An 18526-nucleotide genomic window follows, 5' to 3' on the forward strand; every position below is an offset into this window, starting at 1 on the left:
GGGTTCAAGAGATTTGTGGTCACTCACCGTTGGATGTAAATTCAACGGTTCACTCACTCTTGCACTCCTTTTAAGAAATTTTTTTGAACCATTAAATTTACATCCAACGGTGAGTGACCATAATCTCTTGGACTCCTGTGGTCCAAGAGATCAGGACTATATAGATAAATACTTGTTTGAGCCACTTGTGAATTTTGATGAGAAAAAACAAAGAAGCAATCACCGCTGGAGACAACATTTGATTTGTGGGCCTGGAAGGTGGGGAAAAGGAACTTGGGCAGGGATTTAAAATTCAATCGTAGTCGTTGATTTTATCCAACGATGCAAATCGCAATTCCGTAACTAAAATCTTCCCTTCTCCAACTCAGACATGCTCATCCCTCCATCTGTCTCACCCTCAGTACCTCACAAGCTTGCAAAAATGGAGGTGTCGTCGGTACACGGCGTCGGTGTCCAACATGTCCTCTGCGGCCCTTCACCCATTTCTTCTCTCTCTATTCTCTCTGCGACTCCATGGAGGAGCACAAGAGCTAAGAACTCTCATCTCTGTTGTGCCACAACTCTTGTCAAAGAACGCCTCACTGAGCCTCCCAACAATGGCAGCGGAATCCCAAAGCGGCACTCCAACCAATACTTGGCTAGACAGTCTGCTATTCTTGAGGTCCAAGAGTCCTCTGACTTGGACTCGGCTCTTACAAGGTCCTTTTCCGGTTTTTTCTTTTTTGATAACTTCAGTTGACCCAGTTAATGTTTCTGCACATTTAGATTGTTGAGTTTTTCTTCCAAGTGATTGATAAATTATACGTTGAATTAACATATGGGTTTAGTGGTTGGTAGCAAAACTTGACAGTTTGAATTGCAAGTAAATTGGCTATTATAATGTCTTGTAATTTATTTCATTTTAATTGCAAGTAAAATTTGACTGTTTGACTGTTTGATTGTTTTGTTTGACTGTTTCGACATATTTACAGACTTTGCTTCATGGACTACAGTTTTTAATTGAAACTTGAACTGGGTTTTCTAAGTAGTGGCTACATTGTGTTTTTCTTATAATTTTTTTTTGTGGGTCAATTTGATTCTTGTGATTATGAAGTGTTTATTCTCGAAAACATTTTGGTTTTTAATTTTCACTGACATCATTCAGTTTATAGTGGAGTCAAAGATTCAGTATGTGTGTTTTAGGCATATGATGAGCTATTATCCTTCCAAATTCCAAAATTAACTTAACTAGTGTTAAGGATATTGAATACTTTGCCAAAAGGAATGTGCTATCATTATTTCAGAGCATAGTTTGAATGTATGGCTTTAAAGTAATCTTTTTTTGGTAGCTATACTGGTTTATCCTAAAAAATAATTGAAAATATTATTTAAAGTGTGTAAACCCTTTGTTCTTCATGCCTTAGATATCTACATTATGTATTCTCTAATTTTACCGAAAGTTACCCATGCATATTTTTTTGTTCTTCTTTCCATTTTCATGGAGGGCCTGTTTAAGTTGCTATTACTGGAGTCTCTATACATGGTTGTTCCCATCTGTATTTGGGAGATGCCTGTCTTTTACGTTATTCTTGAATTCTAGCAGTATTCAGTACTATAAGGGATGCTGTGGTGAATTTACTTTTCATTACTTGTTGCCTTTTTCTTTCTATTTAATTTATTCACAGATGGCTTTCTGAACACGTTAGTTAGAAGCTTGCCTTCATCCATTAAGCTGATGTTTTAGTGATGTGGTATAGCTTAGGATTATCTGCAGCATAATGATTAGATGACTGTTCCAGTAGCATTGAGGAATTCCTTGATTTATTTTGGTTGACGAAAAAAGAATTGTAATTGGATTTTAGACTTGTTTTGCAAACCGAAGTTTTAGTTTTTGTGATATTGTATTTACTTGACTCTTCCAATCTTGAAGTAATCCTTTTATGTGTGCAACATCTATTCTGTTATGTAGTGTAACTCACATTATATTTTTCCCCTCAGATTAGGTGGGAGTTTGAAGGTCCAAGACTTGAATGCTATAATACGCCATTTTGGGATACTGAAAAGATGGCACGATCTTTCTCAGGTTCTATGAATTAACGAAACATAATATGATGTTCTTCCTTTTGACGTGGTTTTGAATGGTCTACCTAACATTATTTAGTTTTTGTTTCCAGTTGTTAATATTTTGATATGTTTACAATTGTTACAGCTCTTTGAATGGATGCAACAGAACGGAAAAATTAGTGCATCATCCTATAGCAGCTATATAAAATTCATGGGAAAGAGCCTCAATCCTGTAAAGGCACTAGAAATATACAATAATATTCAAGATGCATCAACCAAAAAGAATGTTCACATATGCAATTCTGTTCTTGGTAGTCTGATCAGGAGTGGCAAGTTTGATGGAAGCTTTAAGTTATTTCACCAGATGAAGCAGGATGGTTTAACACCAGATGCTGTCACATACAGTACGGTATGCATTTCAATGTATCATATTGCAATATTGGTTTCGTTAGCATTTCAAACAAAAGTTGTTTTCTCATGAAAATTGATAACAGACAGAGTTGATGGTGCTGAATCTTAATCAAGGAGGAAATTCAATGATAAAATAGACAAAATTAAATTACTATTTTGTGGGGGATTAGAGATAGTTCCCCACTGACATTTGATTCATCCATTCAGTTTTATAAAGCAAACGGATAAACAATTTATCAAATAGGAGGACAAAGTTAGATAGAGCAAGAATAACATTAAGATCTATGAAAGAAGAATAATAACATTAAGGAACACAAAATGATTGTTAATCGTTGTAACGCAAAACAATTAACAGTAATCATAAATGAAGGGAAAAAAAAAAAAACACCAACACATATAGATGTTAATTTTGTGAATAGCGCCTCATTTTTTTTCAAGTACATTGTTATATACCAATGTGCAAGTATATTGTGAAAGACAAAAAAGGATAAAACTATTCCAGTGACATTTTATACTGTCTCTATGAAGAACATATCAAAGATTGTGAGTTGTCGTAATTAGCATATTAATACATTAATTTCATCAATGAAATTAGAAATGTTTAATACCATCTCGCAGCAGTAGATGTTAGTTTTCTGAAGCTCCGTTGTTTTTCTGATAAGCAAAACTGTTCAATACTGATTACTTATTCATATATTCGACCTTCATTAATATTAATCTACTGTCATGCTAGCTCCTTGCAGGCTGCAACAAAGTCAAACATGGTTATTCTAAGGCATTAGAACTTGTTCAAGAATTGCAGCGTAATGAGCTGCAGATGGACAGTGTAATTTATGGTACACTTTTAGCTGTATGTGCTTCTAATAATAAATTAGAGGAAGCAGAAGGTTATTTTAAGCAGATGAAGAATGAAGGCTATTTACCAAATGTCTCTCATTATAGCTCTATGCTTAATGCTTACTCTATAAGTGGGAACTACAAAGAGGCTGATGATTTGGTTCAGGATATGAAATCTGCAGGGTTAGTACCTAATAAGGTTTGTTCATGTTTAACTACCATATATGATTCCCTCTCTTTGAAGCTTTCTATTAGTAGTTATTTATGTTAGTGATATATGAATATGTAACTTAAATAAAAGTGCTGACATAAGCATTGTGTAGTGGATGTAGTTTTTAGGTATTAGATTAAGATAATTAATAATATACATTGCTGATGATATTTGTTGGTTTACCACTATTCCCAAAAGCATAAGCTATTAGGATGACAATTACACTATATTATTCCATTCAGCCTCATATGCGGGCCTCCCTACACCACTGGGAAGTTGCAATTGAGTAATTGGAACTCAGGATCTCCTGCTTTGGTACCATATAATGTTTGCTAGTTTATCACTGTTCCAACAATTATTTAATCCTTTAACAACGTGTAGATCAGTGAACAATATCCTCTACTTTCAAACTTTTGTCTTTTCTTTTAATGAGATTATGCTTCTTATCAAAAGAATATAGTAATGTTTATCAGTTCCTTCTATTGATTGGTAGAATTTTGCTTATGTAAGCCTGAGAGATTAATGTATAGCAACCAATCAGTTTGATTGCAGTTTTCTTTAGATGTTTTTGCAGTGTCTTGTTCACAAATTGTAACATAAGTGCTGTTTATTTTAGCAAAACATTAAATGGGGGCCTTATTGATGCTTCTATTTGTAACTGCTGATTATTTGCCAAATTTTTACATAGCTTCTAGACTTTAGTGATAATGTCTTCTGTCCTACTGCAAATGCTTGCAGGTTATTTTGACAACTTTATTGAAGGTTTATGTCAGAGGTGGGCTGTTTGAAAAATCAAGAGAACTATTAGCTGAACTGGAAGCTTTGGGTTATGCTGAAGATGAGGTACACTAAGATCATTCCAACTGAATCGTTAGTTTAAAATCCAGGAACTTTGACACTGCTATGGTTTATCTTTGGAAATAGTTCTTTAGAGCCAAACAGGGGAGCTTATGAAATCTCAAAAGTATTTAATTTTACGAGATCATCTAACAGGTTAAATATGAAACTAACAAAAACAAATTGAGGCCAACAATTTGGTTTGACTAATAAATACCATGAATATTAATCTCTTCTAGATAACATTTGTAAGGGTTTGATTTCATTTCCTTGTGAAACTTTGTTTGTTTGCTTGCACAGATAGTTTTAACTTTTGTCACATTGCCTACAAATTGAGTCCCTTGAGTCATTCCCTGAAATACCATGAATATTAACTTTTCTTGGAAAATTGATATAAGTGCATTTATGCTGTCATTTGCATTTTCTTAGTTCTTTAAATTATCTCATCAAATTAAGTCTATTTGTAGATGCCATACTGCTTATTGATGGATGCCCTTGCTAAGGCTGGGCGCATACATGAAGCTAAATTGGTTTTTGATGAAATGAAGGAGAAGTCCATCCGATCAAGTAAGTTTTGTTAGAGACAAATCCTCAAGCTTTTATGTTTCTCCAAATATGCATATTATTATATGTGACACTCAATGCATGAAAAGCCTCTGGGCCATCTGAATGATGTTAAGTCTAGCTAATGATGTCATTTATTGTTGTTTCCCTATTCTTTGTAATGTCTTCCACTTTCAATTTGAAGAAAAAATCTTTGAATTTGAATACAAGGTCATTATGCAAGACAAATCTTGTGCATGGGTCCCTATTCCAGAAAAATAAGTGACGTATGGAAGAAATGTAAATGGTTTTGGAGGTTTGGTAGATACTTGTAGTGAATATTTGTATTTCTTGCAGGATTTTTCTTACTAGCAGAAGTTTAATCTTCTGTCTTTACAGCTGAAAATTTATGTTTTTTTCCCCTTGCAGATGGCTATTCATACAGTATCATGATTTCAGCTTTCTGCCGAGGTGGGCTTCTGGAAGATGCAAAGCAGTTGGCTAAGGATGTTGAAAGAACTCATGACAAATTTGACTTGGTTATGCTGAATACAATGATCTGTGCCTATTGTAGAGCAGGTGAAATGGATAGTGTAATGGAAATGATGAGAAAAATGGATGAACTAAAAATCACTCCTGATTTTAATACCTTTCATATCCTAATAAAATACTTCTGTAAGGAGAAGTTATACCTGCTTGCTTATCAGACCATGGAGGACATGCACAACAAGGGACACCAACCAGATGAGGTAAAATGTTCTTTCAAGATGCATATTCCTGATTATACTTGTTGAACTATTTTACTTTCTTGATCTCAAATAAAGGAAATAAAACAAAGAACCAGCTTCTAGATTTGAACATTACTACGACTGTAGGAATTGATCTTTTAGAGAAGTGCTAGTTGATAAAGTCCCTTGGCATTGCTAAGGACTTGAGATTGAAACCTTAAAAGGGATGGGGATTTGATGGGATTGGTGAGCACTACTCTTATATCGTCTTTTGCATTGGCGCATCAGGCCTTTAATAGACCGAAGAAAAAGAAGAGATCTCTGAGAAAAAAAGTAAAAAAAGTAGGGAACCCTAGCTGTTGGAGCTTCTATATATGAAAGATGCAGGACTTTGGATCTTAGTTATAGTTGTTGTTTTATTTGAACACTGAATATTACAAGTGTAAATGTTTGCAACTAGTGCGCCGGATGATTTTTAATCCAATTAATGAGAGAATCTATTTGCGAGCAGGAGTATCTGATGGGGACCACATAGATTATTATTATTTTTTTGCCTTATGTTACTTTTATGCTTATCATTTTATTAGTTTGTGAAAGTTTGGGTTTGATTAGGGTTCTTTAAACATGATGCTTGAGTCTTGGGTTGGGGATGGGGGTCAGTGATATAATTAATACCTTTTTAGCTTCATTTTGCCTTCCAGGTGATACTCTTGAGCCATTAAAGGTAGCATATATGGTATATTACCTAATGTTGCCAACATGCTCATTGACAGTTAGATCCAAATTCAATAAGATGCTACGCTATGGGGATTGAATATGATCTTTTAGATTTTGATCTTTGGCTAGTGAGCATGAATTGTCTTCTCACGGGTGAGTAGGAGATCAGAAGTGGACATATATATGTGTGTATATATAAATCAAATAATTCTTAGGAGGGTGCTGTTTGTGCCACGGCCCAAATTTATGTCTATGTTTTTTGTAAGTATTTTAGTTCAGTCCCCACATGGTTTATTACTTTTTAAGTGTAAAGTTGCAGTTTAAGGCTTAGGGTTTAGCCCTTGGATTTGGGCTTTACAATATTTCTATTTATCAATCTTCTCTTGTTTTGGGCTTAGGGTTTATCACTGTTCTGCTCCTTGTCCACAAGTATATTCTTTACATATGCATACATGCAAGAACTCCTAGTTTTGAAACAGTTGTATCTTGTGATAAAAATTGGTAAACCAACTTCAAAATAACACTATGCTGTATTTCAGGAACTTTGTTCCTCCTTAATGTTTCTTCTTGGTAAGATAAGAGCATATTCAGAGGCATATTCTGTTTACAATATTCTGAGATATAGCAAGAGGACAATGTGCAAGGCCCTTCATGAGAAGATTCTGCACATTCTACTGGCAGGACAGCTTCTCAAAGATGCTTATGTAGTAGTCAAGGTTAGCTATATAGTTTTGAAGATACCTTTCTTCCTTGCGTAACTCACAACTTTTTTGTTGAAGCATTTTTTTTTTCAATGTTCAGGACAATGCAGGGTTGATTTCTAAGCCTGCTGTTAAAAAGTTTTCAACTACCTTTCTGAAGTTGGGAAACATCAACTTGATAAATGATGTGTTGAAGGTAATTGATGCTTCTGGCTGCAAGATTGATCAGGTAAATAATCACGGGTGTCAATAAGTTGGTTCAGAATGTTTTTACTTTTTTCTAGAAGCATTTGCTTCTGACTTTCAGATTCTAGGCATGCATATTTAGAAGATTGATGAGACATGGACACATTTGTGGTGGTGTGGGTGAGTCATCAAGGTGCGATTCACTGCTAACAAACTCTACCTCCTAGGGAGGGAGGGATTCTTATCGGGGATTTTATTCAATCGAAGTGAGATAACGGAGGGAGCGATTCTTGTGGTGGATTTTATTTACCTGTTTGTTCCTTAGTTCTTTAATTATTTGTACAAGTGAGAAAAATATTTTCTTAGCGAACCCCCAGTGCATGGGGTGTAGGGGTTTACATGAGGAACACCTAGTAGTGGTGAAAATCTTAATAAGAAAAATCTTTAATGCATGTTAGATCCTCAGTGGAAGCTTTTGGCATACCTCTTCTGTTCAGATTTGACATTTCGAAATCAAAGCTCACTTTCCTTCCTGCATTCCACAGGGACTATTTCAGATGGCCATATCACGCTATATCGCACTCCCTGAGAAAAAGGAATTGCTTATTCAAATGCTACTGTGGATGCCAGGACAAGGTTATGTTGTTGATTCAGCTACAAGAAACCTAATACTGAAAAACTCTCACTTATTTGGTCGCCAACACATTGCGGATGTACTGTCGAAGCAACATATGATTTCAAAAGCTTCAAAATCTCGTAAGAAGGATAACTTAGTTTGACATCCATGGAAATTCCAGGTATCTTCTATCATAGCTCAACATTTTGTGAGAAAAACAGTGCAATTTGATGGTTGAGGTCAACACTTGGCACTGTCAAGTATAACTTGTCTTCACAAATATGAGCCAGTTGCTTGGCGTATTACAGCTGATGCTTCTTTGACTGGTTTGTCTGACCCTCTGTACAGTACACAAATTGAATATTAACTGTATAAACTTTCTTGCATGTAACCAGATGCTGTAATTCAGTCATAATCTATATATATTTACCCAATTTTTATTAGTGGATATCAGTATAGCTTTGACTACTGAATGGGGTTACAGGGAGACTATAAGAAACTTACTGTCCCCAAATTTCTTTTCCTCTTCTTCCTACTGAGGGGACTATATAGACTATAAATTTACCCGTTTTTCTCTTAGTGGCAATTAGTAAAACTTTGACTACCAAATGAGCTGTAGTGAATATAACAAATCAGTTGTCCATGTGTGGATTTTTTCCTTTTTCTTTTTTCTCCTTACAACCCTGTTAATAATCTTAAATAAGGTGATACAGTGGGTATAGAGTTTGTGCATGTTGGACACTCGTGGTCACGATTTTGCCATCATTGGCTCCTCTCTCCCAACCTTGTTGAAGACAGGACTGGTTGCTAATGAACACCTTTTGAGCAGGGCAGACAGGTTTTAAGAATTAAAAATTATGTTTATTATCAAACTATATCGTAGAGATCATATATGGTTACAATACTTTGGATCTCAAAGGTTTATTTTGGGACCTCTTCAATTGGATACAAGTAGGTTCTGTCTGACCATGCATTTCTTTCTGTTGGATCAATATCCGAAATGCATTTCCAAATTGCGCTGTTACACTTGAAGCCACTTCCAAAGGCAATTTGGCAAACCTGATTTCCTTTCTTCATTCTTCCTTTTGCCTCCAAATAGCAGAGTTCATACCAAATGGAAGAAGATGAAGTATTACCAAATCTATGTAATGTCATCCTTGAAGCTTCTCCGTCTTCCTTGTCCAGCCTGAGACTATCTACTATTCCATCAATCACTGCCCTTCCACCAGCATGTATACAGAAATGCTGGAGAGCCCTTTTGAAATTTGGTGCATAAATTTTCTTCTGGCTTGGTAATAACAAGACTTTTTTGTGGATGATTGACCATACATATCGTAGCTGCTCAGAATATGGTAGCACTAGTGGTCCCAACTTGGATATGTTAGTTCTGAGAGCTTTTGTTGCCACAGGTATAAGAGCCCGTGACAGTGAGACCCCTACATGTCCAGCTTCATCGAGTTGCTGGAAGACGGATTGGTATGCTTCATCATCCGAACCAATGTGGGTTCGGACAATGTGCTGGAGCTCGTACTTAGCTGTTCGCTTGTCCCTTTTCCTGCTGGATAATAGAATAGCAGCTCCTCCCATCCGAAACAAAAGGTTTGGAAGAAGCATGGATTTTTTGGTACCCATATAACCATTAGGAGTCACAGCTTCCATGCTGAGAACTAAAGCCAAGGAGTTCTGGTGAACTTTTAGCAGATCTTTAGCCAAACTTATAGACAAGATTCCAGCACTGCAACCCATTCCACTGAGGTTGACGCTCTTTATGTTGCTTCGGAATCCAAACTTGTTTATGACCATAGATGTAATGGACGGGGTAGGGCAGAAAAGGCTACAGTTGGACACAAGAATGTCGATGCTTTTAGGATTTATTTTGTGCTTGGAAAGAAGGTCTTTGATGACTGAGAAGAGAACCATTTCAGTTTCTTTTCTAGCAGCGTGCAAAGAAGAATGAGGAGGGAGCTCATGCAGTGCAATAGGCACGCAACTCTCCTCTCCAATTCCTGATCTTTCTAATACCTTCACTTGGAAACTGTAGGTTTCTTTGTCGTAGAGTTTACTCATTTCAATGTGTTCGATGTAGCTTTCTTTCGCAATCCGCAAGCTTTCTGGAGGCAGATAGCAGGTGAAGTCGATAAGGTATGTACTCTTAGGTCTGAATGTAAAACAGAGAACCACAATAATCAGAACAGTTGCAGCTAAGAAATGGGTGAGGGAGATTGGAGATTCAGGAATGATAGATGAAAAGGATCTAAGCAGTGCAGTCTCCATGTCAACTTGTTGGGCAGGGTTAACTAGGAGTTTGATTTGATATTTCTGCATATATATTACGAGGAAAGAAAGTTTGAGTAACTTTCTAATGTGTAATCAAAATTTAGCAATATGATCAAGACACACAATTCGACTCAAGAAACTGTCACAACAACATTTCATCACTAAGCACTCACCTAGATTCATGTAGAGTGCATTTTCCTTGTGCTGTTGAAAAGAACCCTGGGAGATAAAAAGCAGCATTTCATATTTAATAAAATCATAACCTCAAACAACCTTTTATTTAGTGTATAGAAGATAATGGCGTCATTAGAATTTGCATATTTTCTTACTTTTTAGGGAGCATCTTCAATCATGCTCCCTATTTTGAAGTTAAAGATTAGACAAAACGACTAAAAGGTTATTTTTGGAGCTCCTTTATCCTCCGAATCCTCCTAGTTTAGGAGTTATAATGACTAGGAGCCAATATGATTAAAGTTAATAATGTTAAAATAATGATAATTAATTATAAGAAACCATTAGGATTTTCTCTCTCTTTCTTCATATCTAGGAGATCCTAGAGGTGTTCCTATTTTAGGAGCTAAATAGGGAGCATGGTTAGAGTTGCGTTTTTTCGACTTCTATTAGAGATGCTCCAACTTATCCTACAAAAATCAAACTCTAAAGTGTCCAAGTTAACTGCCAATCGTTTTCTCTGGATAGTTGCATTTCATGGGTAAAGGCAATCTCTAGTTTGTTCAGTCACAACGTTTTCATGTGCATAAGATGAAACCTCTTCACTTGAGAACTCCAATTTTGCATGAAACAACCAATCGCACCATAATATTGGCCGTGGAAAAATGCCCAGAACTTAAAACAAGGGACCTTAAAAGAATCTTCCCATCATAGTTTTCCCCACCATCAATTAATTGGAAATTAAATCCATTGCTTATCTAAAAAGGGTTGGGGGAGGGAAGGCATTAACATGTGAGTGAAGTAACATTGATTTGTAAAGGGTAGCGATTTTGGCTCTCTCAGTTTAGCTTCGCTACGGCATCCCTTTGCTTCTAGAGAAGTTTTGAGTACTTGAATTATTTCATTGCACTAGATTAATGGCTTCTGCAAAATCATATTGTTATCACCAATTTTGCTTGTTTTTGGTCTATTTGTTGATTCTAAAAGTTAAAACCCTGTGATGGATGGGGATGAAAAAAATGGCCTGTTGTGCAATTATAAAAGTTAATGATATGGTACGAGCATTTGAAGATCTAATTAAGAACTTTAAACCAGTAAACCAGAAAGACAATGTTGGATATGGAATCGATGCGAAGCAGGAAAAATATGAAACTTTTCTTGGATTGAAAATGGATACAATACAACGAAGGTTAAATAAAATTACAACAGCAATTCAGAAAATCTTAGTTAAGGGTGTCAGTCTGAGTAGGATAGAAATGGATGCTATCAGACCATGCATTTCTTTTTGTTGGATCAATATCTGAAATGCACTTCCAAATTGCGCTGTTACACTTGAAGCCACTTCCAAAGGCAATTTGCCAAACTCGGTTTCCTTTCTTCAACCTTCCTTTTGCCTCCAAATAGCAGAGCTCATACCAAATTGAAGAAGATGAAGTATTGCCAAATCTGTGTAATGTCATCCTTGAAGCTTCTCCATCCTCCTTGTGCAGCTTCAGACTGTCTTCTATGCCATCAATCACTGCCCTTCCACCAGCATGTATACAGAAATGCTCAATCGCCTTCTTGAAATTCGGCACATAAATTCCCTTTTCGCTTGGTAGAAACCAAAGTTTCTTGCAGATCACTGACCATGCATAGCGGAGCTGCACCGAATATGGTAGCACAAGTGGCCCCAACTCTGACATGTTACTTCTTAGAGCTTTTGTTGCCACACGTAAAAGTGCTCGTGATAACAAGACCCCAACATGCCCTGCTTCATCGGGCTGCTGGAAAACAGATTGGTACGCCTCATCATCCGAACCAATGTGGGTTCGAACAAGATGCTGGAGCTCATACTTAGCTATTCGCTTCTCTTGCTTCCTGTTCGATAATAGGATAGCAGCTCCTCCCATCCGAAACAAAATGTTGGGAAGAAGCATGGATTTCATTCTACCCCCATAGCCATTGGGAGTCACAGCTTCCATGCTGAGAACTAAGGCCAAGCAGTTCTTGTGAACTTTTAAAAGATCTTTCGCCAAACTTATTGACAAGATTCCGGCACTGCAACCCATTCCACTGAGGTTGATGCTCTTTATGTTGCTTCGGAATCCAAACTTGTTTATGACCATAGATGTAATGGACGGTGTGGGGGAGAAAAGGCTACAGTTTGACACAAGAATGTCGATGCTTTTCGGATTTATTTTGTGCTTGGAAAGGAGGTCTTTGACAATAGTGAAGAGAACCGTTTCAGTTTCATTTCTAGTAGCTTTTAAAGAGGAATAAGGTGGGATCTCATGCACTGTAATAGGCATGCAACTCTCTGCTCCAATCCCTGATCTTTCCAACACCTTCGTTTGAAAATCGACACTTTCTCTGTCATGCATTCCAGATATTTCAATGTGCTCGATGAAATTCGATGTTGGAACGCGCAAGCTATCAGGAGGCAGATAGCAGGTGAAGTCTATAAGGTATATACTCTTGGATCTGAAATGAAAATAGAGAGCCGCGGCAATGACCAAAACAGTTGTAGCTAAGAAATTGATGAGGAAGATTGGAGATATTTCTGCAGCGAGAAATGAGAAAGACCTAAGCAATGAAGTCTCCATGTGAAGTTCTTGGACTGGGTTTCCTTAGGAGTTTGCTTTGATATTTTTGCTTATCATTTAATTTAAGCAGCCAATGAGCACGTTTGAAAATATTTCCAATGTTCAATCAGTTTTGATCAACAGAGATGCTTTATGCAACTCTTCGTTGTGTCCGCATATGTTCTTTTATATATATATATTTTTTATGTTGAGTGTGTTTTGCAATCATGGCCAAAGGTGAGATTTTATGCAGAAACAAGCTAAAACTTTGTGATGATAAGATTAAGATTGTACCCTCCTAAGTGCCTAATTGTCTATCTTTCTTCTGTTGATGGTTGCGTTCTGTCAATGTCTAGTTTGTTTGATCACAAAGTTTTTATGTGCAGACAACTAAGAGGCCTTGTATAACTTGACAACCTCCAATTTGCGTGAAGTAACAAAGCACTCCAATATATTTCAGTGACAGAAATTATCTGAGCTCAAGACATGTAATGTCCAGTAAATTGAGGAAGCTTGGACTAAGCCAAACTGATCTAAAGGTTCTGATATAATAAGGGTTCAGAGAAATATAAGCTAAACTGATGTAAGGGTTCTGATACATAAGCAAAAATAATCTAAGGGTTCTGATATTGCTTTGCTTGGCTCTGGCGAGTAGCTAAAAATCAAACTGATTCTGATAACATTTAGGAATTTGGATATGAATATGAATTTGGCTTCCATAAGGTTGCATTCTTCTGAACAGAAAATAGATAACTGCAATGATCAAGACAGTTGCAGCTAATAAATGGGTGATGGAAATCGGAGATTCTGTAATGATAGATGAGAAACATCTAAACAAGGAAGTCTCCATGTCAACTTGTTGCCTTGTTGGAAGGGATCAACTTGGGTATTTTTTCTTTGGTATATTTTCTTATGTATATAAATAGCTGGCAATGAGGAAGTTTGAAAATCTTTCAAACACTGAATCAAATTTAAGAGGGAGAAGTTTTGTGTGCAGCTCTTTTCACTCTCTCTCACAGATTTCTCTCTCACAAATTAAAATGAGGCAAGAAAATATCAGAACAAAAGTTGTATATTATCAATTTTACCAACTTACCTTAGAGTTATGCATACTGCATTTTACTTATGCGGCTGAAAGCTACTTTGAGCTCCTGAATGTGACATTAAAAATTGGATGTTTAGCGCCAATAAATTCGTAAGCTCCCCAACAACTACGAAGAGAAAGTGTACATGTATTTACTTTTTCTTTCTTATGATGTTTAATACAGTTTTGCAAGAGTTCATTGCTCACTAGCCCCTCTTAATTGCGTCATGTGTTATATAATATAACCATGGTTCATATAGTTTATAATACATGATACATATACATGCCGGTTCCATTGATCTCATCTTCAAACAAACAACATTCAGGCCATTAATCATGCAATGGATTTCCTAACAACAATAATTGACAAGAAAAATGGCACAAGGGATCCCGAGCCTCTACACATCACTTCAACAATAATTGAAATCTAATGGCTTGTATTGTTTTTAACTCAAATGATGTTATGCCATTTGCATAAAATATTGCATATCAAAAGCTTCTACATAACCAACCACCTATTCATCTTGCCAATGTTTTAAGTAATTTGAATGCAAGCAGACCATAACACAATCTCACTCATGTGAGTAAGCGAGCACTTCATAAGACAGTGGGCAAAAAGTGGAACTTGCCTATGTACAAATACAAGTTAGAAGACTGAGCAGACGCACAGTTTATAAACAAATCACAGAGGAACTGAAAAAGGAAAATTACATTTCAACCGTCGATAGTTATAAGTTAAAATGAGCGGCCTAGATGTTAAAACCCTTAATAAACCCGCTTATCATATCAATCATATCTGTTTTCCCTTGGTAGAAGAAGGATTGAGAAGGAGGCTGCCTTGCCTTCGTTGAATTTGCCTCCTTCCTTCCTCCATTACTGCAACTGTAAATCTCAACAAGAACAACCCAACCCAAGCTTTAAGGTATGAGAGCCTCCTCTCTTTCAGTCTCTACAGAATTTTTGGTAAAACGGAAAAAAAGCTATGGCTTTTATGCTTTTAGAATCATAAAATCATGGCCCACTCTTGGGTTTTTATTTATTTATCAGTTCTGTAATTAATTTTAGGGTTTATTTTTCGATAAACTGATCTGGGTAATTGTTCAACGACGCTTGAAGAATGTCAATTTAGGATTTTGGAGCTTCAATTTAGGATTTTGAAGGTTTATCTTTTTGCTGAGGATGATGAGCACCCTTCAGATTACTTCCTGCCAACCTTGCAACTACTTCAGAAACACATCTCAATCTCTCCGCCTCTCTTCGAAACCAACAGTAATTCAGCACAAATGCATGGCCGTATTGAAGAACAAGCAATGGAGGGCTGTATCTAAGTACCACCAATCTGCTGGACCTGTCTGCTTATTGGGTGGCAAGGGAAAGAATGAAAGTGGTGGTGGTGATGAGGTAAGAGACCTTTCAGCAAGTCCCTCTGCAGGTTACTACAAAATACTTGAATTATATATGCTTCAATTGTGTTCCTTGAAAATGTACTGGAAATTTCATGTGGGAAACTAACTGTCTTCAAAGTTTCTGCCTTTTCTTATTGATATCGATTCAAATGGGTAGCCATCTGATCTGCCCACCTAAATTTTTTTTCTCTTACTGAGGTTTTGGTGCCTTTCCCCTGGAAATTGATTGATCGTTCTGCTCGGTGTCAATTTTTTGCCTTCCATATGCCTAATTGAATGCCAGTTAAATAGTGGTATTGTGCATGATTAGTCATGTAGATCATAAGTTGACTGATAGTTTTATATTCTCATGAGTCTTGTCTTACTCATAAACATCCCTCCCAAATCCTCTTTTCCTAATGGTACTTATTTTTATGTTCTTAACAGAAAAAAGAATTAAGTTTTTAAAGGTTGAAGAAATCTGTACATGGTTCTATGTGTAATGCAAAAGGAAAAAGAACAAAAATACCACGTTCTCCTCTCATGTTTTCTTGTCATCATTGTAACTTTTTTTCCTGGAATTTTTTATGATGCATTATATGTGTAAGATTATTAATTTTATCATGTTCTTTTCTCGATTTTTGCTCATCATAGTCAAATATATTGAGTAACTGGTGAGGGGCATTGAGGGGATGAATTATTTTGTTTATGATATGGAGACATGGCCCTAATTATAAAATAAGAACAGTTGAAAAGGATATATGCTCATTAACTTCTGCAAGAATCTTTGTAAGCATGCAATGTATTATGGCGAAAATCTCTATTCTCACTGCACTTCTTAATGCAACCAGGGTTCCCCCTGGAAGGCTCTTGAGAAAGCAATGGGTAATTTGAAGAAGGAAGGTTCAATAGAGGATGTATTACGTCAGCAGATTGAAAAGAAGGAATTCTATGAAGAGAGAGGCGGCGGCGGCAGTGGCGGCGGCGGCGGCAGCAGTGGTGATGGTGTAGGTGGCTCTGGTGGATCCGAGGATGAAGGCCTTGATGGAATCTTGGATGAAACACTGCAAGTAATTCTAGCAACCATTGGATTTATTTTTCTGGTAATAATCTCACATTCTCTTGAAGGAGGTGCATGCATTATTATGTCTTTTCTTTTTCTCTTGATTAGGCATTTTCAAGTCTTTCTGTGCAAATTCTGTATCTACAATTCACTATCTGTTAAGCTTGTTGTTTTCTTAGAAGTGTGAGATGAAAGACAAGGCACACACACAATGCACATAAGTGAAAGCATCACACCTAACAGAAAACTGGCTCTTAGCTAATCGTAAAGTATCACTCATTGTTATTGCTCTGCTTGATTACAGCTGCTTATATGAATACTAGCTCCTTGGCACGTGCTTCCTCATGTGGCTAGAGGATTTTCCACTAAACATTCATTGACAATATTGATTCACCTTCAACCTTTGAGTTTTGTTAAAATGCTTGGCCATAGTTTGGATTTTTCTTCCACATTTCTTTGAAATTTACTATGTACCTTAAATCCTGCCTGCTCCTTGTTTGCACCTTTGCTTGCATAAGTGGATGAGAAACCAACTTCCTCTCAAGAATCCATCTCTCCATGCTTAACTTGCTGCGACGTGGTAAAAAGGGGATGCCAAATAACTACTGGAAACAGCCCAAGGAATGCGATGTGGAGCTGGTTTTGTTTTTTGTTTTTTTCTATTTTAATTAATTGTTGTTACAAATTATGTTCTTCTCTTTTCCAAAGCAAGTAAAGAACAACTCTTCTCGTGTTTCTTCAGTCTCTCTCGTGCAATTTTGAAGTCTAGAGTACCTTCTATGGTACGATTCGTAGCTTGGATCATTGCTCATGGGAGGATGAGTACTTGTGATGTGCAAAAATGCTGCTGAAAGCTATCTTTTGCTGCTTCACTGTCTCATTGCTCTGTCTTTGTGGCAGAGATTGTTTAGGGAGTCTAATGTGGCCTTGGATATTCCAGTTTCATGTAAGGCCTTATTGTATGAGAGGTATAAGTTCTTTCAAGAGAGAAAGAGGGGCATGGTGTAGGGAAGATGTGCTGTGATGGTAAATTTTTGGGTCTTGTTGACGGAAAGGAATAGGAGGGCTTTCGTGGAAGCTAGGGGTGAGGAGGTGGATCACTTGTGGGATAGGGTTAGATTTTGAGAGTCTGTTTCTTCAGAGTTCAGAGTTCAGAGATAATTCTTTTCAGGCTTTTTTTTTTTTCATGACTGGAGTTTTGTTGTGCAAAGCCTATCAACTTTAACGTTTTGCAGTAATAGTTATGATGATTCTTATTAGTTGTAGAAAAGATGGCTAGATAACCTCAGTGGAAGTCTTTTCCCCAGTGTTGTACTTTTCATCTTTATAGTAATAAAAGCTTGTTTCTTATCAAAAATAGCACACTCCCCCCTCCTATTGCTATTTTATGATATCAAAATTAGAGAATCTGGGTGATTACTATTTCCTCTAGCCAATATCTATTTACATTTCAAACTGGAATGATTTTCTTGCAGTATTTTTACATCATCAGTGGTGAGGAGTGGACTCGGCTAGCAAAGGACTACCTCAAGTTTGTGTTTTCAGGGTCCAAGAGTATTCGTTTGAATCGTGCCATGTACAAATGGGGAAGGTTCTACAAGCAGCTGACTGAGAAGAAGCAGTATGATAAATTCTGGTTGGAAAAGGCCATAATCACTACCCCAACTTGGTGGGATAGCCCTGAAAAGTACCGCCATATCGTTAGATCTAATTTAGCATCAGATTCAGATGAATAATCCAAGTCGCATTGTATAACCCTTCCCTCTTCCGTGTGCCATTTCCTTTTTATTTTCAAGGATTGTATAAGTTCCCAGTTCTTTTCTTCTTTTTTTGGGTATGAGTTTTCCAGTTTAAAGCCTACATTTTATTGCTACTTTTGACAGTTAAAGAACCGTAAACGATCAAGTTCTTGTTTTTACTGCACAAAATTGGCCCCTGGATTGGATCTCTGCAATTGTATCATAATAGGAATAGCAGTTCAGCCAAAATTTAAGGGTTGATTGCTAGAGAATCAGAATTGATTTTCTTGGATTAAGGTGAATCCGAAGTGAAATTCTTGGGTTGCAAACTGCATGATTGCGAGTATTAATTTGCGTTTGATTTTCTTATGTTTTTTAGTTTTATTCTAAAGGGAGCTGACAGTATATTTGGG

The 18526-nt window shown here is 36.7% G+C and overlaps 3 protein-coding genes and 1 pseudogene across 3 annotated transcripts; 2 read left to right on the plus strand and 2 right to left on the minus strand.

Moving 5' to 3' along the window:
* Window positions 1-334: 334 nt before the first annotated feature.
* Window positions 335-8283, plus strand: EMB3103 (Pentatricopeptide repeat (PPR) superfamily protein). The gene is made up of 10 exons (XM_021944984.2): window positions 335-699; window positions 1978-2062; window positions 2189-2452; window positions 3188-3490; window positions 4241-4345; window positions 4807-4906; window positions 5312-5631; window positions 6867-7043; window positions 7129-7257; window positions 7760-8283. The coding sequence occupies exons 1-10, from the start codon at window positions 371-373 to the stop codon at window positions 7991-7993; spliced, it is 2046 nt and encodes a 681-aa protein (XP_021800676.2). The 5' UTR covers window positions 335-370; the 3' UTR covers window positions 7994-8283.
* Window positions 8284-8735: 452 nt separating this feature from the next.
* On the minus strand, window positions 8736-10365 carry LOC110744940 (3-ketoacyl-CoA synthase 7 pseudogene; annotated as a pseudogene).
* Window positions 10366-11428: 1063 nt separating this feature from the next.
* LOC110744938 (3-ketoacyl-CoA synthase 7-like) lies at window positions 11429-12863 on the minus strand. Its single transcript, XM_021944979.2, has one exon. It carries the CDS (start codon window positions 12861-12863, stop codon window positions 11502-11504), a length of 1362 nt encoding a protein of 453 aa, XP_021800671.1. The 3' UTR covers window positions 11429-11501.
* Window positions 12864-14687: 1824 nt separating this feature from the next.
* On the plus strand, window positions 14688-18302 carry LOC110744937 (nucleusenvelope protein). The gene is made up of 4 exons (XM_021944977.2): window positions 14688-14848; window positions 15043-15327; window positions 16163-16414; window positions 17850-18302. Exons 2-4 carry the CDS (start codon window positions 15106-15108, stop codon window positions 18108-18110), a joined length of 735 nt encoding a protein of 244 aa, XP_021800669.2. The 5' UTR covers window positions 14688-14848; window positions 15043-15105; the 3' UTR covers window positions 18111-18302.
* The last annotated feature ends 224 nt before the right edge of the window (window positions 18303-18526 follow it).

Source organism: Prunus avium, chromosome 1 (assembly GCF_965620075.1).
Source record: "Prunus avium chromosome 1, drPruAviu1.hap1.1, whole genome shotgun sequence".
NCBI classification, from domain to species: Eukaryota; Viridiplantae; Streptophyta; class Magnoliopsida; order Rosales; family Rosaceae; genus Prunus; species Prunus avium.